Source organism: Nerophis ophidion, linkage group LG02 (assembly GCF_033978795.1).
Source record: "Nerophis ophidion isolate RoL-2023_Sa linkage group LG02, RoL_Noph_v1.0, whole genome shotgun sequence".
Lineage (NCBI taxonomy): Eukaryota > Metazoa > Chordata > Actinopteri > Syngnathiformes > Syngnathidae > Nerophis > Nerophis ophidion.
This window is the reverse complement of record NC_084612.1, coordinates 68,071,265-68,097,605: the sequence shown is the minus strand read 5'-3', so window position 1 is coordinate 68,097,605 and position 26,341 is coordinate 68,071,265. Positions and strand designations below refer to the sequence as shown.

Below are 26,341 nucleotides of genomic sequence, written 5' to 3'. Positions count from 1 at the left end.
TGAACGTGCTGGAGATTCCCGGTACCTGAGGCAGAGAAACAGCCCCAGAGCATGATTGACCCTCCACCATGCTTAACAGTAGGAAAGGTGTTCAATCAATCAATCAATGTTTACTTATACAGCCCTAAATCACTAGTGTCTCAAAGGGCTGCACAAACCACTACGACATTCTCGGTAGGCCCACATAAGGGCAAGGAAAACTCACACCCAGTGGGACGTCGGTGATGCTTATTAGTGATTCCCAAAGCCCAAAAAAAGTATGCGGGCTATAGAGCTTTTTCATTTCGGGCTCCAGTACTGTGGAATGCCCTCCCGGTAACAGTTCGAGATGCCACCTCAGTAGAAGCATTTAAGTCTCACCTTAAAACTCATTTGTATACTCTAGCCTTTAAATAGACTCCCTTTTTAGACCAGTTGATCTGCCGTTTCTTTTATTTTTCTTCTATGTCCCACTCTCCCTTGTGGAAGGGGTCCGGTCCGATCCGGTGGCCATGTACCGCTTGCCTGTGTATCGGCTGGGGACATCTCCGCGCTGCTGATCCGCCTCCGCTTGGGATGGTTTCCTGCTGGCTCCGCTGTGAACGGGACTCTCGCTGCTGTGTTGGATCCGCTTTGGACTGGACTCTCGCGACTGTGTTGGATCCATTATAGATTGAACTTTCACAGTATCATGTTAGACCCGCTCGACATCCATTGCTTTCCTCCTCTCCAAGGTTCTCATAGTCATTCTTCTCTTTGTAAGCTTCATTTTTTCTCCTCCAGACATAACGTTGATTCATAGGCCCAAAGAGTTCCACTTTTGTCTCATCACTCCATAGAACAGTTTCCCAAAACCTTTGGGGTTTGTCCAGATGATTTTTGGCATACTGGAGTCTATTTTCCTTGTGCCTGGTAGTCAGAAGTGGGGTGCGCTGGGAGTTCTGGCATGGAGGCCTTCATCTCGTAGTGCGCGCCTTATTGTCTGGGACGAAACCTGCGTTCCCCCCTCTGCAATGTCCTGTTGTAGTTCCTCAGCTGTCACCCGGGGGTTTTTCACCACTGTACGCACACAGCATCCTCTTTCTACCACGCCCAGGTAGTGTTTCCACTGTGCCTTTAGCTTTAAACTTGCGAATTATGCTCCCAACTGTGTCTCTTGGAATGTGTAATGTCTTTACTATTTTCTTATATCCATATCCTTTCTTATGAAGAGAAATTACCTCCTCTCTTGACTTCTTTGACCACTCCCTGGACTTCACCATGTTGCAAATACACCATTGACCACCTACGAGAAGCTGAGCGTCACAGTCTTTTTCAGTCAGTTTAATTGTTGCTCGTTATGGTTCTAATCACATCTACAGGTGTTTTCAACACCTGATTGAAAAGACCTTATTCAAATTCTGTTCTTAAGAGTTATGATCTTCAAGGGGTTGAATATTTTTGTCAATTAGATATTAAGAGAAATTACACTGTTTGGTTTGTTACAAAATATAATGTTGTAATTCAAGTTGCATTTGTCTATTTGACACATCTTTATTTGATATGACTATAAACAAAATACGGAATAAATGTCCTACTTGCTAAAACACCAAACTTGTCTGGGGGTTGAATAATTTTGATCACAACTGTAGGTCAAAGGAGTTGTCTGTAGATCTCAGAGACAGGATTATCTCCTGGTACAAATCTGGGGAAGGGTACAGAAAATCCCAATGAACACAGTGGCCTCCATCATCCATAAATGGAAAAAGTTTGGAACCACCAGGACTCTTCCAAGAGCTGGCCGGCCATCTAAACCGAGCGATCAGGGGAGAAAGGCCTGAATCAGGGAGGTGCCCAAGAACCTGAAGGTCACTCTGTCAGAGCTACAGCATTCCTCTGTTGAAAAAGGAGAACCTTACAAAACGACAAATATGGAAGTAATATTGTAGCGAAGTTATTTGCAAACATATATCTCTAAATCTATGCGCTTGTAATCCAATTCGCATGCGTGTGTACTAATTTGTGTGTCTGTATATCAATCGCAGTGTGTGTATTCAGGTCCGCGTACGTGTGTTTCAAGTTGTCTGTCTGTCCCTTGTCAGAAAGAACCCTCGATAGACTGTTTACTTACACAACCAATCCCAGAATAAGCGAATCCGGTTACTTTTGGACCTCCACCCCAGATCACACCTCAATCCAACCCACTTCTCCAAAGTGGGCTGGCTCAGGGTGGAGGACAGAGTAAAACAACTTGCACTGAGCCTAGTCTATAAAATCCGCTACACCTCCTTGATACCGAAGTACATGTCTAATTACTTCCTTAACGTAAATGACCGCCATAACCACAACACCAGGGGGAGCTCCACAAACCACGTTAAACCCAGATTTCAATCTAACAAAGGTCTTAACTCATTCTCTTTCTATGCCACATCAAAGTGGAATGCACTCCCAACAGGTATAAAAGTAAGTGCATCTCTATATTCCTTCAAAACCGCTCTAAAACAACACCTCCAGGCAACTTCAACACTTTACTAATACCCTCCTCCATTCACATCCCATCTCCCCGGATTATAAACAACTCAAATGTACCTCTAATGTATATACTTGTTCTTATGCTATGTGAACTCACTATGTTCTCTGCTGGCTGTACATATCCTACTAAGTAAGACCTACACTGTGTCAATGTCCACATTTCTCTGTTGATGCAATTGTTGATGACTGAAGTTCTGATATCAACCAAAGCTCCTCCTCCCACCCCCCGGATTGTAAATAATGTAAATAATTCAATGTACATACTATGATGATTAACTTGTGTGATGACTGTATTATGTTGATAGTATATATTTGTACCATGAATTGATTAACGTGGACCCCGACTTAAACAAGTTGAAAAACTTATTCGGGTGTTACCAATTAGTGGTCAATTGTACGGAATATGTACTGTACTGTGCAATCTACTAATAAAAGTATCAATCAATCAATCAATCAAAAGACCAAGCCATCAATCCAATGTGCCGACATTTAACCAACCAGTGAAGACGCTACGCAATTTGAACCAATCAGAAACAACATGAGGCGGATTTTGGTGTCTCTCTTTCACATACCTCACCCGTACGTCGTTTTTCTCATTGTTTTGAATTGCGTGGCATCTTCCGAGGTGATTTAAAAACCCACTACTACCGACCACGCAGTCTGAAAGTTTAATAATAATAATAATAATGGATTAGATTTATATCGGGCTTTTCTATTGTTAGATACTCAAAGCGTTCACAGAGAAGTGGGAACCCATCATTCATTCACACCTGGTGGTGGTAAGCTACATATGTAGCCACAGCTGCCCTGGGGTAGACTGACGGAAGCGTGGCCGCCAGTTTGCGCCTACGGCCCCGCCGATCACCGCCAATCATTCATTCATCATTCATTCACCAGTGTGAGCCGCACCGGTGGCAAAGGGTGAAGTGTCCTGCCCAAGGACACAACGGCAGCGCTTTTTTGGATGTCAATAGGTGGGAAGCGAACCCGCAACCCTCAGGTTTCTGGAACGGCCGCTCTACCCACTACGCCATGCCGCCCCTTATTATATGTCAATGATGAAATATTAACATTGCAACACATGCCAATACGGCCTTTTTAGTTGACTAAATTACAATTTTAAATTTCTCGCGGAGCTTCTTGTTGAAAACGTCGCGGAATGACGACTCGTGTTTGTGACGTCTCAGGTTGTAGCGGACATATTAGCCCTAAAAGTCGTCTCTTTTCATCGCAATCTGAGAACGATTTGTGTTCAATGTGTTGTTCACAGGAAATAAATATTATGCTATATACCGAAGCATGAGGAAACACAGGCTGTGTTGTGTAAGGAAGGGCAGGGATCTCCGGAATATATCTTTTTGGTTCGAAGTGTTTACCATATCAGTTTTGAAGTAATCATGGACCAGAGCAATAAAATCATGTAATTAAGTGATCAACATAATAGTTTTATATGCCTTAATCTACACCAGCGGTCACCAACGCAGTGCCCGCGGGCACCAGGTAGCCCGTAGGGACCAGATGAGTCGCTCGCTGGCCTGTTCTAAAAATAGCTCAAATAGCAGCACTTACCAGTGAGCTGCCTCTATTTTTTTATATTATTTATTTACTAGCAAGCTGGTCTCGCTTTACTCGACATTTTTAATTCTAAGAGAGACAAAACTCAAATAGAATTTGAAAATCCAAAAAATATTTTAAAGACTTGGTCTTCACTTGTTTAAATAAATTCATTTATTTTTTTACTTTGCTTCTTATAACTTTCAGAAAGACAATTTTAGAGAAAAACATACAACCTTAAAAATGATATTAAGATTTTTAAACACATATAACTTTTTACCTTCTAAATTCCTTCCTCTTCTTTCCCGACACTTTAAATCAATGTTCAAGTATTTTTTTTTTTGTAAAGAATAATAAATACATTTATTTTAATTCTTCATTTTAGCTTCTGTTTTTTCGACGAAGAATATTAGTGAAATATTTCTTCAAACTTATTATGATTAAAATTCCCAAAAATTATTCTGGCAAATCTAGAAAATCTGTAGAATCAAATTAAATTTTATTTCAAAGTCTTTTGAATTTCTTTTAAAATTTTTGTTCTGGAAAATGTAGAAGAAATAATGATTTGTCTTTGTTAGAAATATAGCTTGGTCCAATTTGTTATATATTCTAACAAAGTGCAGATTGGATTTTAACCTATTTAAAACATGTCATCAAAATTCTAAAATTAATCTTAATCAGGAAAAATTACTAATGATGTTCCATAAATTCTTTTTTTAATTTTTTCAAAAAGATTCAAATTAGCTTTTTTTTTTTATCATTTTTTTCGGTTGAATTCTGAATTTTAAAGAGTCGAAATTGAAGATAAACTGTGTTCCAAAATTTAATTGTCATTTTTTTCTTGTTTTCTCCTCTTTTAAACCGTTCAATTAAGTGTTTTTTTTCATCATTTATTCTCTACAAAAACCTTCCGTAAAAGGAAAAAAATGTATGACGGAATGACAGACAGGAGGGCATTCCAGAGTACTGGAGCCCCAACGGAAAACGCTCTATAGCCCGCAGACTTTTTTTGGGCTTTGGGAATCACTAATAAGCCGGAGTCCTTTGAACGCAGATTTCTTGTTGGGAGCCACCTCAGTAACGGGGATTTTCCGATTGTTTGTAACAGTTCGAGATGCCACCTCAGTAGAAGCATTTAAGTCTCACCTTAAAACTCATTTGTATACTCTAGCCTTTAAATAGACTCCCTTTTTAGACCAGTTGATCTGCCGTTTCTTTTCTTTTTCTTCTATGTCCCACTCTACCTTGTGGAGGGGGCCCGGTCCGATCCGGTGGCCATGTACTGCTTACCTGTGTATCGGCTGGGGACATCTCTGCGCTGCTGATCCGCCTCCGCTTGGTATGGTTTCCTGCTGGCTCCGCTGTGAACGGGACTCTCGCTGCTGTGTTGGATCCGCTTTGGACTGGACTCTCGCGACTGTGTTGGATCCATTGTGGATTGAACTTTCCCAGTATCATGTTAGACCCGCTCGACATCCATTGCTTTCCTCCTCTCCAAGGTTCTCATAGTCATTATTGTCACCGACGTCCCACTGGGTGTGAGTTTTCCTTGCCCTTATGTGGGCCTACCGAGGATGTCGTAGTGGTTTGTGCAGCCCTTTGAGACACTAGTGATTTAGGGCTATATAAGTAAACATTGATTGATTGATTGAGAAATACCCTCTTTTTTTTTTTTTTTTGCAAACTGGCTATTTCTGGCAATGTATTTAAGTGTGTATCAAACTGGTAGCCCTTTGCATTAATAGATAGATAGATAGATAGTACTTTATTTATTCCGTCAGGAGAGTTCCTTCAGGAAAATTACAATTTTCAGCACAATCCCATTCAAGATCAGACAAACATTACAGGGAGACAGAACAGGATCGCTGACGGGTCTGCCGGCTTTAATCAATACCCAAGAAGTAGCTCTTGGTTTCAAAAAGGTTGGTGACCCCTGATATACATTTAGTTAACTTTTGATTACTCTAAATCTAATTGATATTATGGAAAATAACGGGCAAATTATTTTTAGGAGCAACAAATACATAAATGAAAGTTGTTTGTGAAATGTCATCTGGATGCTATGGGCTCTTTAGTTTCGGTTGTAAAACACTGGAAATGGTTTTGGTTTAGGAAAAAATATATATATACTATGAATGACCATAGGAAGTATTGTCAGAAAACTATTTTCAAAACAAAGCTGCAACAGGAATAACCTTACATTGAGACAAGTGTGGCCTATTGTATAATCATTTGGCTCCTGTTTAATATATTGATTCTCTGCAAGGTTTGTGGACTACTTTTGACTTTTCCTTTTAGCTTAATGGAGACTAAGAAGAGTTATGGAGCCATGGTCTTCATCATCCAGTCATTCTTATGCATGATTCATTTGCCCACTTTTTTTTTCCTGATTATTATTGCGGTTGCGGCTCACTCTCTGAATCGTAAGCGAGTTCAGGTTATTATTTATCTTCCAAAAAAAAAAGTGTTGAAGGAAAATAATGAAAACCCAAACTTGAATTGGAAGGGGAAAAAAGCGTTGTATACATTTTTCATATCCAGAGAGACAAAAAACCAAAAACATCAGCGATGCAATGAAATCAAGACGTGTGAGTCAGCAGCAAACAAACAACTAATCCAGCAGCTGGCGGTGGGTTCCAATGTTGCCTTTGCTTCTTTTGCCATCTGGCAGCGTCAGTCCAAATCCCAGCGAGATTAGAAGCGCCACATTTTTTGTTGTATTCCGCACAAATCCTTGTGTTAACAGACCCAGTCTTAAGTTTGGTCATGCTTTTTATGCCAATGACAAACATATTTTTGCTCACATTATTGAATAAAATAAAGCTAAACTGTTCACATGGAATTCCATTTTGCCTGACAATTTGGAATTTAACCAAAATATTGAGTCTAAAGTTGCACAAAAATTTGGAGTGCAAATCAAACAGAGAACTTTTTTTTTTATTGAACACAACGTACTATAAATACAACCCAATTCAATTCTTCCTTCAAGACTCTAAACTAGGCCAAGCAATCAACATAGCAATACTAAATAAAACACATTGAATACGATCCTCATACATGAAAAACCTGTTAAAGAAAGTAAAAGTAAATACAAAACCCGTTTCCATATGAGTTGGGAAATCATGTTGGATGTAAATATAAACGGAATACAATGATTTGCAAATCCTTTTCAACCCATATTCAATTGAATGCACTAAAAAGACTAGATATTTAGTGTTCAAACTAATAAACTTTTTTTTTTTTTGCAAATAATAAATAACTTAGAATTTCATGGCTGCAACACGTGCCAAAGTAGTTGGGAAAGGGCATGTTCACCACTGTGTTACATCACCTTTTCTTTTAACAACACTCAATAAACGTTTGGGAACTGAGGAAACTAATTGTTGAAGCTTTGAAAGTGGAATTCTTTCCCATTCTTGTTTTATGTAGAGCTTCAGTCGTTCAACAGTCCGGGGTCTCCGCTGTCGTATTTTACGCTTCATAATGCGCCACACATTTTTGATGGGAGACAGGTCTGGACTGCAGGCGGGCCAGGAACCTACCCGCACTCTTTTTTTTTAAGTAGCCACGCTGTTGTAACACGTGGCTTGGCGTTGTCTTGCTGAAATAAGCAGGGTCGTCCATGATAATGTTGCTTGGATGACAACATGTGTTGCTCCAAAACCTGTATGTACCTTTCAACATTAATGGTGCCTTCACAGATGTGTAAGTTACCCATTCCTTGGGAACTAATACACCCCCATACCATCACAGATGCTGGCTTTTGAACTTCCCGTCTATAACAATCCGGATGGTTATTTTCCTCTTGGTCCCGCAGGACACCACATCCACAGTTTCCAAATATAATTTTGTAATGTGGACTCGTCAGACCACAGAACACTTTTCCACTTTGCATCATTCCATCTTAGATGAGCTCGGGCCCATCAAAGCCTGCGGCGTTCCTGAGTGTTGTTGATAAATGGGTTTTGCTTTGCATAGCAGAGTTTTAACTTGCACTTAAAGATGTGGCAACCAACTGTAGTTACTGACATTGGTTTTATGAAGTGTTCCTGAGCCCATGTGGTGATATCCTTTACACACTGAGGGATCAACGGTCCGTAATATCATCGCTTACGTGCAGTGATTTCTCCAGATTCTCTGAACCTTTTGATGATTTTACGGACCGTAGATGGTATAAATTCCTTGCAATAGCTCGTTGAGAAATGTTGTTCTAAAACTGTTCGACAATTTGCTTACAAATTGGTGACCCTCGCCCCATCCTTGTTTGGGAATTACTTAGCATTTCATGGAAGCTGCTTTTATACCCAATCATGGCACCCACCTGTTCCCAAATTAGCCTGCACACCTGTGGGATGTTCCAAATAAGTGGTCGATGAGAATTTCTCAACTTTATCAGTATTTATTGCCACCTTTCCCAACTTCTTTGTCACGTGTCGCTGGCTTCAAATTCAAATTCAGTTTGAACATCAAATATGTTGTCTTTGTAGCATATTCAACTGAATATGGGTTGAAAATGATTTGCAAATCCTTGTATTCTGTTTATATTTACATCTGACACAATTTCCCAACTCATATGGAAACGGGGTTTGTATTTTCTAATCATTCAAATTTAGGTGCGGTAATCGGAAACCGGTGAAACCTTCATCTAAAAAGCAAAGCTTGCCTCTAAAGTAGTCAGGCAGATAAGCTGTGACGACAAGCTAAAGAAAAGCAGAAGTTAATAGTTTTTTTTCTGTTTACATCTGCAAGTAACTTCCACAGAAGTGCTGTCTCTGGTTATATTGCACAACAGTCACTTCTATAACAGCAACTGACGATATCAAGACAGGGAAGACTGTGAGTTTGATATTAGTTATCCACCTCAAAGAAGATACACACACTTGTTCAGTGTAACACAATTCAACATGACATTTATTTTAAAACTGTATCGATGTTTTTGGCTTTACAAAGATTATAATGTTTGATTTTGATTGACACGGTCAAGGCTGTCCGGTGGGGCTACATTGCGGTCGTCTACAACCATTCGTTTCTCGCTTTTGTCTTTTTAAAGAGTGAGACAAGGCTTTTGTATCGGAACTCATTAAAATGCACAAGTGTCTGCACCTTTTGTTCAAGGCCCTTCACAGTGCATCGTGCACACCCTCGCAAGCAGATAATCAGTTCCTTGCTCAGAGGTTGCATTGAATGTTGATTTCAGAGTGAAATAAATGCCACCATAAAACATTTATTTATTGTACAGGGTAGTCTTAACCGAGGCCGCCCCTCCTTATATCCAGATCACACGCTGTGTGTAGGGTCCCGCAATGCGTGGGGAACCCCTTTTCTTTGAAGAAGCACATGTAAAATGTCAATTAATGAAGGCCAGGGCAACTTCAAATGACATTTTACTGCAAATGTATTTGTAGCCCCTTCCAGCTATTCCATCCATCCATTTTCTACCGCTTGTTCCCTTTTGGGGTCGCGGGGGGCGTTGGCGCCTATCTCAGCTACAATCGCGCGGAAGGCGGGGTACACCCTGGACAAGTCGCCACCTCATCGCAGGGCCAACACAGATAGACAGACAACATTCACACTCACATTCACACACTAGGGCCAATTTAGTGTTGCCAATCAACCTATCCCCAGGTGCATGTCTTTGGAAGTGGGAGGAAGCCGGAGTACCCGGAGGGAACCCACGCATTCACGGGGAGAACATGCAAACTCCACACAGAAAGATCCCGAGCCTGGATTTGAACCCAGGACTGCAGGACCTTCGTATTGTGAGGCAGACGCACTAACCCCTCTGCCACCGTGAAGCCTTCCAGCTATTACCGATGGCAAATTTCCCCAAAAGTTGTACGTATGTACCTTTCAGCATTAATGGTGCCTTCACAGATGTGTAAGTTACCCATGCCTTGGGCACTAATGCATGCACCCCCATACCATCACAGATGCTGGCTTTTGAACTATGCGTCGATAACAGTCTGGATGGTTCGCTTCCCCTTTGGTCCGGATGACACGATGTCGAATATTTCCAAAAACAATTCGAAATGCTATATAAGTAAACATTGATTGATGATTGAAATGTGGACTCGTCAGACCACAGAACACTTTTCCACTTTGCATCAGTCCATTTTAGATGATCTCGGGCCCAGAGAAGCCGGCGGCGTTTCTGGATGTTGTTGATAAATGACTTTCCCTTTGCATAGGAGAACTTTAACTTGCACTTACAGATATAGCGACAAACTATATTTAGTGACAGTGGTTTTCTGAAGTGTTCCGGAGCCCATGTGGTGATATCCTTTAGAGATTGATGTCGGTTTTTGATACAGTGCCATCTGAGGGATCGAAGGTCACGGTCATTCAATGTTGGTTTCCGGCCGTGCCGCTTACGTGGAGTGATTTCTCCAGATTTTCTGAACCTTTTGGTGATATTATGGACTGCAGATGTTGAAATCCCTAAATTTCTTGCAATTGCACTTTGAGAAACGTTGTTTCTTAAACTGTTTGGCTATTTGCTCACGCAGTTGTGGACAAAGGGTTGTACCTCGCCCAAATCATTTCTTGTGAAAGACTGATTATTATTTGGGAAGCTGTTTTTATACCCATTAATGGCACCTACCTGTTCCCAATTAGCCTGCACACCTGTGGGATGTTCCAAATAAGTGTTTGATGAGCATTCTTCAACTTTATCAGTATTTATTGCCACCTTTCCCAACTTCTTTGTCACGTGTTTCCGGCATCAAATTCTAAAAGTAATGATTATTTGCAAAAAACTAAATGTTTATCAGATTGAACATCGAATATGTTGTCTTTTTAGCATATTCAACTCAATATGGGTTGAAAATTATCATTCTATTCCGTTTATATTTACATCTAACACAATTTCCCAACTCATATGGAAAGGGGGTTTGTATATGACAGGGGTCGGGAACCTTTTTGGCTGAGAGAGCCAAGAAGCCAAATATTTTAAAATGTATTCCCGTAAGAGCCGTAAAATATTTTTTCAACCGTGAACACAACTAAACGCGTGAGTTTTTAAGTAAGACTAACATTTTAAGAGTATAATAGGTCTCTTATTCTTTGTAATAACATTGTTATTCTGAAGCTAACTGTGGAGGGGGCGTGGCCTGCGGGCCTGCAGCGAAGCGGGGTGTTGCTAGGACCGGCCTTGAAATCAGCGACAGGTGCGTAGACGGCCCACCTGGGCCTTGTTACCTAATCACCTGTCGCTGTGTTATAAGCAGCAGCCAGGAGGAGAGACGGGGTTGGTGCTGGAGCCAGAGCGCGAGCCAGAACGAAAGAGAAAAAGACAATTGCTGGAAAGCAACTGAGAGACTCATTGAAAAATGAAACAATACTGTAACCCTGAAACAGGGTCTCATGTCGGTTCTTGGTGGTCTGAAGAACCCCCAGGAGGGCAAGCCCCACACTAACCAATAATAAATAAATAACTTCTTACCATCAACGCAACTTCTTGAACAGGTGCGGTAGAAAACAGAGGGATGGATTAAAAATGCACGATGATGTTTTACATTTTGAACATCATTTTTAACACTGATTACAAGTGGAATTATTCATTATTTATCGTGTTAAGCAGAGTCAGCTCAAATTTACCCGAGAGCCAGGTGCAGTCATCAAAAGAGCCAGATCTGGCTCTAGAGCCATAGGTTCCCTACCCCTGGTATATGACATCAACCTGCCAGGGACTACAGAGATGGACATTAGCCTTTTGGTTACAATCTGGCGCGTTTATATTTTATATGTTCATTAATATGCATTGTCCCATATAACACAATCAGCTCAAAGTGCTGGAAACAGTAAATGTTATGTGCATTTATACCTTTTATTTATTGGGGAAGTAAATGGCACTAATTTGGTGGATTGGTCCTTATAATGTGTTTTGAATTTTGAGGGATATTTAGTTTTTTCAATCTAGGTTGAAGTTGTCACACACCATCAGATTTTTAGCTCTGTGTATTTTGTAGGCTGGTTAGGTCCACTACATGTTTGTGGCCAAGGGCGTAGAATTGGGTAGGGACGCTAGGGACACGTCCCTACCAATATCCAGCCGCTACTGTGTAGTCACTATCAATACACGCGCTGCCCGTAATGTTTAGTCAATGATTATCGCACAGAAAGGGTTAAATGTCGGTCCCTGCTAAAAGTCCCGCCTCTAACCTAAATATCGCTCCCTGATTGGTTGCCGGTTTCATGCTAACTTACGTGTGATTGGCTGTCTTCGCTGTCACTCCTTCTGCTTGTAAAAGCTAGCCTACATGCTAGTTGCTAGCGAGCAAAGGAGAGTGTCACGCCAAGTTTCTTCCCCCCTACAAAAACCTTACCCCCCCATTTACTTCCGGGGTCATGATTAATACAGACGTTTTGTTAATGCTATATTATAAAAATATAACGCTTTAATATGAAAATACAGTCGTTTTTTTAACGCCGTATTATAAAAAAAAAAAAAAAAACAATTTACAAACACAAGCTATGGGATGACGCATTTACTTCCGGGGTCACATTTCCTCTAATGTCATCCCATCGTCTTTTCCTTGGCTTTTTTTCAGGTGAAAGTCAATGCTCAGTCCCCTTTACCATTGTTAACCCTCCCCGGAGGTGAAAGATAACCTTAAACATGTGAATTCAACTACTTAAGTCCGTTTTTTTAACATCGTAAAAACATCAGCTGTCTTTTACTACGGACTGCAACAGTCCGTTGTCATGGATACATGACAACAACTTCCATTCATACCAGTCATGCGTGCCTGAGGCGGAGTGATAGCCTACGCTGTGATAAGGCTTTAGAATATTTAAACCACGGTTAGTTAACAGCCAATCAGAACGCCGGATTTCACCTTTTCGTTTTATTTTTGAAATGATTTTTTAGTTTCATGTATTTGTGTAGAAGTGAGCAACGGTTTGAAAATACCATAGTGGTGGAAATACGATAAACCCTCACTAGATGATCATGTGATTTTACAATGCTAAAATATAATTCATTAATATGAAGTAAAATTCATATTTAGTAAAAGCTTTTTTGCTCAGGCAGTAACAGTACCATCAAGCTCTATGTTCATTGTCCTTAATGTATCTGTCATGCATCAACATATTTTTGGCCAGCAGTTCATTTCTGTGACAGACCGGCGGAGGCATGTGTTTGGCGCTTTCAAATAGGAACAACCAGTGGACACTAATCTGCTTGTATTTGAGTAGATAGATAGATAGATAGTACTTTATTGATTCCTTCAGGAGAGTTCCTTCAGGAAAATTAAAATTCCAGCAGCAGTGTAGAGTTGAGATCAATTTAAAGAAAAAAGTAAAAAGTAAATAATGGGGGTTTAAAAGGAAACAAAATAGAGAAATATTACAAAAAGAATAAAAACAATGGGAATAACAATATAACAGTAAAATAAGAATATAACAAGACAAAGTAGGCAATAGTGACCATGTTATGAAAACGTATTGCACTGTTAATGTTTTGCATCCCCCCGTCCCCCGACCCAGAAAGGAGTTGTACAGTCTAATGGCGTGTGGGACAAAGGAGTTCTTGAGTATTAGTGACAAACATATTTACAGTACAAAAGCAGCAATAGAAAAAAGTAGTTGAAGGGAAACATTGTGAGTGATTTAAACACAAGTTGGGGAACGGATTATTACAGTTCATTTATGTTTATTTACAATGTTGTATTGCATGAATGTATTTCTGATGTTGTTGATGGACAGTAGGCTATGTTGATTGACAGTATGATGCACAGTTGCACTACAGCCCTACACTAAAGAGTAAAGATGAGAACTCTTCCAAGTTGTCTCCTTTGCTTTCATTTTAGTTGCTTTACCCTATAACATCTGCATGACGTGAAATTATGATTGCTGATGTAAAAAAAAAAAAAAGTAAACTTTCAGAGTGCTGCCTTGGAGCACTTTTGTGTCCCCACCAATCTCAAAATCAAACCTACTCCCTTGTTTGTGGCTATGGCAATGCATGCAGAGGGATTGTTCTGTGCTTCAGATACTACACTGAAGAGCACTTGAACTAAGTGCCCACTGCTGGTTAGCGACCTACACGGGTCACATTGCCAGCACACAACTGTCAAGTGTTGTGAGTGCTGCAGTTAAACACTTGACTTCTCCCTATATGCTCAACGCTGACCGTGTAGTTACAGTCTTGAGTAGGAGGAGGCGGCACACAATAAAATGTACTGATCTGGAGGAAACAATGGGCTAAAAATGGTTGCGAGTGGTCCCGGGTGCTGCCTGTGGGCCGAGGTAATTACATGGTGTTGTCAGCCTGGCTCCAGCTGAACAGATGGCGTCCGTGCTCGCCCTTGAGTCTTCTGCCTGGCCGAATCAGCCGAGTGGAACTTTGAGACAGGCTCGTTATTAGGGCAGACAGGGTCCTGATCCAATCCGGCAGGGCTACTGTAGATATTCTACGAACCCCGTTTCCATATGAGTTGGGAAGTTGTGTTAGATCTAAATATAAACGGAATACAATAATTTGCAAATCATTTACAACCCATATTCAGTTGAATGTGCTACAAAGACAACATATTTGATGTTCAAACTGATAAACATTTTTTTTTTTTTTTGCAAATACTCAATAACTTTAGAATTTGATGCCAGCAACACGTGACAAAGAAGTTGGGAAAGGTGGCAATAAATACTGATAAAGTCGAGGAATGCTCATCAAACACTTATTTGGCACATCCCACAGGTGTGCAGGCTAATTGGGAACAGGTGGGTGCCATGATTGGGTATAAAAACAGCTTCCCAAAAAATGCTCAGTCTTTCACAAGAAAGGATGGGGCAAGGTACACCCCTTTGTCCACAACTGCGTGAGCAAATAGTCAAACAATTTAAGAACGTTTCTCAAAGTGCAATTGCAAGACGTTTAGGGATTTCAACATCTACGGTCCGTAATATCATCAAAAGGTTCAGAGAATCTGGACAAATCACTACACGTAAGCGGCATGGCCGGAAACCAACATTGAATGACCGTGACCTTCGATCCCTCAGACGGCACTGTATCACAAACAGACATCAATCTCGAAAGGATATCACCACATGGGCTCAGGAACACTTCAGAAAACCACTGTCACTAAACACATTTCGTCGCTACATCTGTAAGTGCAAGTTAAAGCTCAACTATGCAAAGCGAAATCCATTTATCAACAACATCCAGAAACACCGCCGGCGTTTTGGGCCCGAGATCATCTCAGAGGAAAAGTGTTCTGTGGTCTGACGAGTCCACATTTCAAATTGTTTTTGGAAATATTCGACATCGTGTCATCCGGACCAAAGGGGAAGCGAACCATCCAGACTGTTATCGACGCAAAGTTCAAAAGCCTGCATCTGTGATGGTATGGGGGTGCATTAGTGCCCAAGGCATGGGTAACTTACACATCTGTGAAGACACCGTTAATGCTGAAAGGTACATACAGGTTTTGGAACAACGTATGCTGCCATTTAAGCGCCGTCTTTTTCATGGACGCCCCTGCTTATTTCAGCAAGACAATGCCAAGCCACATTCAGCACGTGTTACAACAGCGTGGCTTCGTAAAAAAAGAGACAGCGGAGACCCCGGACTGTTGAACGACTCAAGCTCTACATAAAACAAGAACAGGATAGAATTCCACTTTCAAAGCTTCAACAATTAGCTTCCTCAGTTCCCAAACATTTGTTGAGTGTTGTTAAAAGAAAAGGTGATGTAACACAGTGGTGAACATGCCCTTTCCCAACTACTTTGGCACGTGTTGCCGCCATGAAATTCTAAGTTAATTATTATTTGCAAAAAAAAAAAAAAAAGTTTGAGTTTGAACTTTAAAAATCTTGTCTTTGTAGTGCATTCAATTGAATATGGGTTGAAAAGGATTTGTATTCTCTTTATATTTACATCCAACACAATTTCCCAACTCATATGGAAACTGAGTTTGTAGAATCACGGTGAAATAACAAAAGAAGGTGGGACTGACATAACGTTCAAAACAGATGAATGCACCGGTTCTCGTGTTGGCAGACAAACACGCTTAAGTATAAACTATACTGTAACTAAAATGAGTTAGACTTATTGTAGGACCACGGACGTCTGACACCTGGTTGCTCGTCATCAGTCATCTTCAATCAAAAAATAATGTATGTGTAAAACGCTGGGGAAGAAGATGAGTAAAAAAATACAATCTAGACTGGGCTTCTAAGGGGGGCCTAGTCTGGAGTGGGAAAAAACCTCCGTGCAATGCACACATAAACACGTTACATTTAATCACGACAAACTCACAATAGAGGGGGCGGGGAGTTGGGGCCCTGGAAGGCGACTGCTGCTTTGAAGCGCTGCCATCCGACCATCACCCGAGGGAAAAAAGTGGTGATGAAGGTGTGGGGGGGTGGGGAGGTGGGTGCGTGTATGCCCAAATGTCTTGGGTGTGATGATGTAATGTTATTTAGACTGAGGCCAATCTGCAAAAGTTCGACTCTAGGTGTCGTTGAGGAGGAAGGGAGGTCAAAAGCGTTTATCATTGAGGTGTCCTCGGGGGTGTTTTTAGAACAGCCTGCCGTTCGAGGGAGTCAAATCGTAGATTAAGATGTTTGTTTTCCGCGAGCAGACAAAAAACAATGACTTGTCTGTTCTATTCGTCCATGCTGGGTGCTCTCAAATTCAATTCAATTCTCCTTTTCAGCAAGCTTCTCCATGATGTGATCCATCTTGCGATTTAGTACAGAAATCGCCGCAGTCTGTGTTCCCACAGCCCTGACAAAACCATGCATTGCGACGAACAGCCTTTGGGCTCCTTGAGTGGCTGCCATGAATGGCTAAGATAGCTTTAAATAACACCAAGAAATAAGTGCTTAGTAAAGTTTAAGAAATGTAGATGAAATCAACGTTACCGCAGAAAGATTGCAGCTATTAACAGGAAATTAACAAGTAGATTAATAAGAGTCTAAACTCTAAATAGGGTAATATTTGGGGTGTAACGGTACGTGTATTTGTATTGAACCGTTTCGGTATGGGGGTTTCGGTCCGGTTCGGAGATGTATTGAACGAGTTTGTAACCTAAAGTCTTAACAAGCTGCTCTGCTTTCTGCCTCTGTCTGAGCACCCATCATTGTCCCGCCCACACAACCATCTGATTGGTTACATACAAACCCAATCAGCAGGGCGTATTCAGAGCGATGTAACAGCCAATCAGCAGTGCGTATTCAGAACGCATGTTGTCAATGCTTCAGCGTCGAGCAGAAATGTGTTTAGCAGCGGACATCGTACTCCCCCCAAATTATAAAAAACACTTCCCAGTCACAACTACTACTAGCATCACAGCTCGCTCGCAGTTCTGGCTTGAGGTGAAGGCTTATTAGCTTTTCGCGTGACGCTAGCTCATTTTTCTGTGTGTGTGTGTGTGTGTGTGTGTGTGTGTGTGTGTGTGTGTGTGTGTGTGTGTGTGTGTGTGTGTGTGTGTGTGTGTGTGTGTGTGTGTGTTTTAGGGGCAGCAAAGCCCTGTCTGTCTGTTATTTCACATGAACTGACATGAACTCCATGGTGTTCAGGGATGAATAGTCTCTCCTATTGCTATTGTACTATTTTTTCAGCAATAGTTACATTAATCATTAGTAATGTAGCAGCCTAGTTTTGAATGGCAGGGTCCCTGCTCTCACACGTTGACAAAAATATAACATTTACATAATAAAAGTCAACTACAGGCTTCCCAAATGCTGTAATAAATTAAGCATGATGAGTTGACTTGAAACTGTTTAATGTTGCACTTTTTATATGTTGAAGAAAGGTTTAGTCATTTTATTTAATCAAAGCAACAACTTGAGGCATTTTAATGTCGATTAACGTGGGGAGAATTATTATAGTGTTCCCAGTGTTAAAAGGATAAAGCCGTTGTTTACAAATTTGGTAAATAAATAACCCAAAAATGTATATTTTGTTGTTTTCTTACTGTACTGAAAATGAACCGAACCGTGACTTCTAAACCGAAGTACGTACCGAACCGAAATTTTTGTGTACCGTTACACCCCTAGGTAATATACAATATTTATTTAAATTACTTGGTCGAAATAATCCAGTGTTTGTATACAACCATGGTAATTTTGGTCACCATAATCATGATATTGAATTTTCATATTGTTACATCCCTAGTGTGCACCCTTCAAAAAAAATTGTTTGCTTGCGACGTGAAGCTGGCAAGTTAAATAGAGTAGAGTTGGATTGCTCACAGAGTTGATGACCATGTAGTGTTTTTATTTTTAAATAAACTGTGACCATGTCGAAGCATGCTTGAGCAATGTACTGCAGCCTGTGTGGATCCTGATACTGCGTCATAAGCCTCTGAATGTGCTAACACGTAGTGTCAAAGTGCTTTGAGTACCTTGAAAGTAGAAAAGCGTTATAAAAGTTGACCATTAACCATTGAAGACTGGACAACGGTTTTCAAAAAATGTGGCCTTGTGCGTTTGCTTTGTGTTGTCAGACGACGGCAAGCTGTCCTTCAAAGAGTTCAACGCTTACTTCGCCGACGGTGTCCTAACCACGGTGCAGCTGCAGGAGCTTTTCTTCTCCATTGACGGAAGACAGAATAAGTGAGTTAAACATAACGTCCATCGAGTTGATAAAACGTGTTTTTAATGCACTACATGCATTCTAAAACAGGGGTAGGGAACCTATGGCTCGGGAGCCAGATGTGGCTCTTTTGATGACTGCATCTGGCTCTTGGATAAATCTTTGCTGACATTGCTTAACAGGATAAATAATGAATAATTCCACTTGTAATCACAGTGTTACAAATAACGTTCAAATTATACATTTTAATCCATCCATCTGTTTCTACTGCACCTGTTCGAGAAGTCGCATTAATGGTAAGAAGTATTTTATTTCTCATCGGTTATGAAAAAGAATAACATACTTATTGTTGCTGTCCGCCGCCCGGGTCACATATGGTTTTGGTTTCTGAGCCCTTTGTTACGTCTGTTCGGCATCGTGGTACCGGGTTCGATTCCCTCGAGGATGCGTCCAAAATTGAACACAGTCAATCATCAATCAATCAATGTTTACTTATATAGCCCTAAATCACTAGTGTCTCAAAGGGCTGCACAAACCACTACGACATCCTCGGTAGGCCCACATAAGGGCAAGGAAAACTCACACCCAGTGGGACGTCGGTGACAATGATGACTATGAGAACCTTGGAGAGGAGGAAAGCAATGGATGTCGAGCGGGTCTAACATGATACTGTGAAAGTTCAATCCATAATGGATCCAACACAGTCGCGAGAGTCCAGTCCAAAGCGGATCAAACACAGCAGCGAGAGTCCCGTTCACAGCGGAGCCAGCAGGAAACCATCCCAAGCGGAGGCGGATCAGCAGCGCAGAGATGTCCCCAGCCGATACACAGGCAAGCAGTACATGGCCACCGGATCGGACCGGACCCCCTCCACAAGGGAGAGTGGGACATAGAAGAAAAAGAAAAGAAACGGCAGATCAACTGGTCTAAAAAGGGAGTCTATTTAAAGGCTAGAGTATACAAATGAGTTTTAAGGTGAGACTTAAATGCTTCTACTGAGGTGGCATCTCGAACTGTTACCGGGAGGGCATTCCAGAGTACTGGAGCCCGAACGGAAAACGCCCTATAGCCCGCAGACTTTTTTTGGGCTTTGGGAATCACTAATAAGCCGGAGTCCTTTGAACGCAGATTTCTTGCCGGGACATATGGTACAATACAATCGGCAAGATAGGATAGAGCTAGACCGTGTAGTATTTTATACGTAAGTAGTAAAACCTTAAAGTCACATCTTAAGTGCACAGGAAGCCAGTGCAGGTGAGCCAGTACAGGCGTAATATGATCAAACTTTCTTGTTCTTGTCAAAAGTCTAGCAGCCGCATTTTGTACCAACTGTAATCTTTTAATGCTAGACATGGGGAGACCCGAAAATAATACGTTACAGTAGTCAAAGGTAAGTTTTAACAGATTTATCCTACAACAAGGATCTAAGAAACAAAACACTGGAGCCAACAAAAGGAAACCAAAGACGCTAGTATGAGAACGAGGTGATACAAAAATACAAACTAAAAGAGAAAATAAAACCTTCAGCATGAGAACTGGAATTAACAATGGCTAGCGTGAAAAGCTTAGCGAGAATATACATACATGAGAGTATTGCAGGCGTAACTCGTTGCGTGAAAAGCAAATCATGAACCCGGGCTGAACAAACAAAAGAGGACGGCTTATAAAGTGACAGTGATTATCTGTAGCAGGTGTGCGGGGCCGTGAGCAGCAGGTGAACTGATGAGTAACCATGGTAATGACTAAACAGGAAGTATGAGGGTACAACGACGGAGTGATAAAAATGCAACAATAAACCATAATATGGGAAGAGCAGAGTGCGGATCTTAACACCCTTTTGTGTTTTGTCGATCGTTTTGGACTCTTCCTGTTCTTTGTTTTTGCACTTCCTGTTTTATCTTGTTTCCATGGTTTCTCGTTTGTCCCACCTGCTCTTGTTTGTTAGGCGCACCTGTGTTATGATTATTGTTTCTGTATTTAAGCCTGCCTTCGGTCTTGGTCCGTTGTTTGCTTCACGCGACTCTCACGTTGGTATTATCCCTTATGTCTTTATCAATCAATCAATCAATGTTTACTTATATAGCCCTAAATCACTAGTGTCTCAAAGGGCTGCACAAACCACTACGACATCCTCGGTAGGCCCACATAAGGGCAAGGAAAACTCACACCCAGTGGGACGTCGGTGACAATGATGACTATGAGAACCTTGGAGAGGACGAAAGCAATGGATGTCGAGCGGGTCTAACATGATACTGTGAAAGTTCAATCCATAATGGATCCAACACAGCAGCGAGAGTCCCGTTCACCGCGGAGCCAGCAGGAAACCATCCCAAGCGGAGGCGGATCAGCAGCAGCAAGCGGTCCATACTGGGTCCCGACTCTGGACGAGCGGTCCATCCTGGGTCCCGACTCTGGACAGCCAGTACGTCATCCATGGACACCGGATCGTACCGGACCCCCTCCACAAGGGAGAGTAGGACATAGGAGAAAAAGAAAAGAAACGGCAGATCAACTGGTCTAAAAAAGGAGTCTATTTTACTTTACATGTGCTAAGTCTCGTCTTAGCTTCGCGTGCGCTCGGCACGTCACTTTTTGGACTTTGTCTCATGCTAAGTTTAGCTTTAGCTTCCCGTGCGTAGGCACGCGCTTTATTTTGCCTTTTGTATCAGTGTCCTTTTATTTTTTTATATATTAAATCAAGTCCTTCCTGCTATTCCTGCCTGTCTGGTCCTCGTGCATCTTGGGGTGACTCCACACGCATCACAATGCGCCAACAACGTGACACTTATTATGTGACGATCTGTCACTTAATTTCTGTTTGTGCTTCTTTGTTTTGTATTTACTTCCCATCAGTGCTCTTATTTTGTTTCCATTTCCTGCTGGTCCCACTGGGCGCTGTTTTTTTTACCACACCTGCTACCAATCAGCATGTTTCTATTTATGCTTGTCTCACACGCTCCTCAGAGCTCAAAGATTGACTGTTGTTTAGAACTGTACATGCAAGACTGCTTCATTCTCCTCTGTTGATGATATTAAAGGGGAACATTATCACCAGACCTAAGTAAGTGTCAATATATACTTTGATGTTGCAGAAAAAAGACCATATGTTTTTTTAACCGATTTCCGATTTTTAAATGGGTGAATTTGGCGATTTAAACGCCTTTCAATGGGTAGCCTGTTGAGCGATGACGTTTGACCCGTGAATCAATCCGCCTTTTTCTCAATCTCATTACACGCACCAAGTCAAATCAGCTCTGTTATTTTACATTTTTTTGACTGTTTTCCCATACCTTGGAGACATTATGCCTTGTCGGTGTATTGTCGGAGGGAGTAACAACACGAACAGAGACGGATTCAAGTTGCACCAGTGGCCAAAAGATGCAAAAGTGGCAAGAAATTGGACGAAATTTGTTCAAAATACGGGGGTGTGGGGAAAGCCGACGAAATGGTCCCTCGTTTGTTCCGCACACTTTGCCGACGACAGCTATGCTACGACAGAGATGGCAAGAATGTGTGGATATCCTGCGACACTCAAAGCAGATGCATTTCCAACGATAAAGTCAACGAAATCTGCAATATTGGAAAATAGACCACAACTGAACCTTTTTTCAATCATTCGAGTACATTCGGGTAGTCTTGTGTAATGCAGTATTTTGTGTCTAATGTGATAAGAGACAATGGAAAATAAAGTCAACCCGATAATCGTACATTGCGGATCTCACCCAGAGCCCAGTTTTCAACATCAGATCATCCCACAAAAATATGCAGAAAACCTAAGCAAATAAATTACAAAGAATGTAAACCTAGTTCATACTTGTTAGTTTCCTTTAATGCCAAACAAACACATACCAATCGTTGGTTAGAAGGCGATCGCTGAATTCGTCCTCGAATCCTCCCCTGCCGCTGTCTGTCGTGTCGTTTTCGTCGATTTCGCGTGTATACGGTTCAAAGCGATATGGCTCAATAGCAACAGTTTCTTCTTCAATTTCATTTTCGCTACCAGCCTCCACACTCCAACCATCCGTTTCAATACATGCGTAATCTGTTGAATCGCTTACGCCGCTGAAATCCGAGTCTGAATCCGAGCTAGTATCGCTATACCTTTCTGTGCTATCCGCCATGTTTGTTTCTGGTGGTTTCACGCTGTGACGTCACAGGACAATAGACGGGTGGATATACCGTTCGTGAAAATCAGGCACTTTGAAGCCGTTTTTCGGGATATTGCATAATGGGTAAAATTTTGAGAAAAACTTCGAAAAATAAAATAAGCCACTGGGAACTGATTTTTATTGGTTTTAACCCTTCAGAAATTGTGATAATGTTCCCCTTTAAAAGCATCTTACCTGCGTTTCGCTCTCCTGGTTCCTGCTTCTTGGGGTCGCCACTACTGCTGCCATGCGAGTTTGTGACATATTATAATAAGCGGTAAAAAATGGATGGATGGATGGATAGTCTATAAATGTTGGTTTGACTTAAAAATACAGACATTTAGTTGTATTCAGTGTTTAAAAATATTATATAGCTCTCACGGAAATACATTTTAAAATATTTGGCTTAAATGGCTCCCTCAGCCAAAAAGGTTCTCGGCCCCTGTTCTAAAAGGTTCATTCCAAGAAAATGTATTTTGTTCAGAACATTTCTATTTGTACAAAACAGGGCTTCATGCAGAAAATTAAAAATATATACATATATATATATATATATATAAAAAGTTAATAAAAAAGAAAGTGTCACTAGTTTGAGTACATTTACAAAAGTAATTCAAATATGTAATATTAATTGATTTGATATACAAAATAAATAAACAGATTCAACAGTTTTTTATTTCTTGTTTTAAAGCCAAACCTTATTTTGTTATTATACTATAATGACTCAAAAACCGTGTGAGACTTTGATTTTTTTCCATAGAAAAATACTCTGAAAAAGAAAAGTTGTCTCATATTTATGGCGTAAAGATTTATTCGTAGTGGCTAAGCAAGTCAGAGCTTTTTGTCCTGTCACTCACACACGCCAGTGACCACAGAGGAAAAAAAATATATAAACTATCAATACAGAAGAGATATAATGTTTGTTATATGACAAGGGGCCGTCTTATATCCGGCTCAACACAGCAGTAAGTTCAGTTCCAGATCTGTTTAGTAGTCACTCTAACTATCTATATGCCCTCTCTTTCTGAACAAACCAATGACCAAAAAAAGTTATCACGGATACCATTTTTTCTCCATGTTGCGCTCTGAACTGTTAATATTGTCCAAATCACCAACCAACCAACCAAGCAGAATCTTGAGGAATTCATTTAAATGCATGCTGTTGCTTTACCCCAGGGGTCACCAACAAGGTGCCCGCGGGCACCAGGTAGCCCGTAAGGACCAGATGAGTAGCCCGCTGGCCTGTTCTAAAAATAGCTCAAATAGCAGCACTTACCAGTGAGCTGCCTCTATTTTTAATACTCGACATTTTAATTCTAAGAAAGACAAAACTCAAATAGAAATTGAAAATCCAAGAAAATATTTTAAAGACTTGGTCTTCACATGTTTAAATAAATTCATTTATTTTTTTACTTTGCTTCTTATAACTTTCAGAAAGACAATTTTAGAGAAAAAATAACCTTAAAATGATTTTAGGATTTTTAAACACATATATACCTTTTAAATTCCTTCCTCTTCTTTCCTGAGAATTTAAATCAATGTTCAAGTATTTTTTATTTTTTTATTGTAAAGAATAATAAATACATTTTAATTTAATTCTTCATTTTAGCTTCTGTTTTTTCGACAAAGTGTATTTGTGAAATATTTCTTCAAACTTATTATGATTAAAATTCAAAAAAATTATCACGGCAAATCTAGAAAATCTGTACAATCAAATTTAAATCTTATTTCAAAGTCTTTTGAATGTATTTTAAAATTTTTGTTCTGGAAAATCGAGAAGAAATAATGATTTGTCTTTGTTAGAAATATAGCTTGTTCCTAATTGTTATATATTATAAAAAAGTGCGGATTGGATTTTAACAGATTTAAAACATGTCATCAAAATTCTAAAATGTATCTTTATCAGGAAAAATTACTAATGATGTTCCATTAAAAAAAAATATATATTTTTTTCAAAACAATTCGAATTAGCTAGTTTTTCTATTAATTTTCTTCGGTTGAATTTTGAATTTTAAAGAGTCGAAATTGAAGATAAACTATGTTTAAAAATTTTATTTTAATTTTTTTCGTGTTTTCTCCTCTTTTAAACCATTCTATTAAGTGTTTTTTTCATTATTTATTCTCTACAAAAAACCTTCCGTAAAAGGAAAAAAAATGTACGACGGAATGACTGACAAAAATACCCTTTTTTTTTTACATATATAGATTTATTTATTAAAGGTAAATTGAGCAAATTGGCTATTTCTGGCCATTTATTTAAGTGTGTATCAAACTGGTATCCCTTTGCATTAATCAGTACCCAAGAAGTAGCTCTTGGTTTCAAAAAGGTTGCTGACCCCTGCTTTACCCGATCTTCTCTGTCTATCCCTGCAGCAATCTGGACACTGACAAGCTATCAGGTTAGTAAAACGCTCGTCCATCACCACCGTTCGCCCCACAGCAGGATTAAATAGGGGGGAGGCTTGTAACTATGTCGTAACCAGAATAAAAACGACGGCATTATTTCTCGAAGCGGAAGGGGAACGCGTCCATTTGACGTCAAACAGATGTTGGGTGTATCGGGTTCTACCCTTGTAGCTTACATCCCAGCCACTACAGCATTAGGTACACTTAGACAATTGCAACAATACTACCTAAACAAATTATACAATACTAATCCCTTGGTATTCATTTGGACAATGTTTGTATCATAGCCAAGACATGGGCGAGTTGGCCTAAAACCTCCGGACCCAACTTTTCCAAATATTAACTAAATATTTGGACAACATGTAAAAGCCAGAGCTGGAAGACCCTCCTGCCTCATTAAGATCTCCCGTTTGGGAACACTTTGGCTGCGCGGTACAACAACGGTGGACGGATGTTTGCCGACATTGTTCAAACGTGTTGCACCTTTCCTGCTTCCGGCTCCCAGACCGTAGTCGAGGAGCGCAGGGGGGACACTCCTCCAGGGCTGATATATTCACGGGGGCAACACCCTTCACTCTACCCGGCAGTGGGTCTCCACAGCTCCGGACTCCAGGGTAAATGAAGAGTCCGGCGATTAGTTGCAAATCGTGGCTTTATTGAGGTCTTGCACAGAGCCAATCCAACAAAACACTAGCCAACTTCCCGCATTCACGCTACCGGCCCCTCACCTCGCTCTCCCACACATTCACCTCACATGCTGTCACATATTAAAGGGCCACACACACACATACGCTACTCTCATAACACATGCTAACCCATTTGAAGCCTCACCACCGCATTCAAGCAGCCTCTCCTCAACGAGTCAGGCAGGGCTAAAGCAATAACAAATGTTTTTATAGCAGCAGATTTAAGTCCATGTTGCATTAAAAACTAGATTTTGACCCACTTCTATGGTGGAAGAACAATGAGTCCATATATCCTCTTACTTCCAAGTTAGCCAGGCTGGAAGGGGGAAGAAAAGTTTATCTGAGGGTGATTTGACTTGAAACTGTTCACTGTTGCACTTTTTATAGGTGGAAGAAAAGTTTTGAGCAACAACTTGAGGCAGTTTAATGTGGATTAACGTGGACCCCGACTTAAACAATTTGAAAAAGCCTCAATCAATCAATCAATCAATCAATCAATCAATCAATCAAAAAAGCAC

At 40.6% G+C, this 26,341-nt stretch overlaps 1 protein-coding gene and 1 long non-coding RNA gene across 2 annotated transcripts in view; one reads left to right on the top strand and one right to left on the bottom strand.

The window, feature by feature from the left end:
• Positions 1-26,341, bottom strand: part of LOC133544278 (uncharacterized) — a 63,032-nt gene that overhangs the window by 3,123 nt on the left and 33,568 nt on the right. The gene's annotated exons all lie outside the window — the stretch shown is intronic.
• The window catches only part of necab3 (N-terminal EF-hand calcium binding protein 3), a 94,071-nt gene that overhangs the window by 38,489 nt on the left and 29,241 nt on the right, over positions 1-26,341 (top strand). The window contains exons 3-4 of the mRNA XM_061889440.1: positions 18,495-18,603; positions 25,105-25,130. Coding sequence (XP_061745424.1) covers positions 18,495-18,603; positions 25,105-25,130 — 135 coding nt within the window. The remainder of the gene's footprint in view (positions 1-18,494; positions 18,604-25,104; positions 25,131-26,341) is intronic.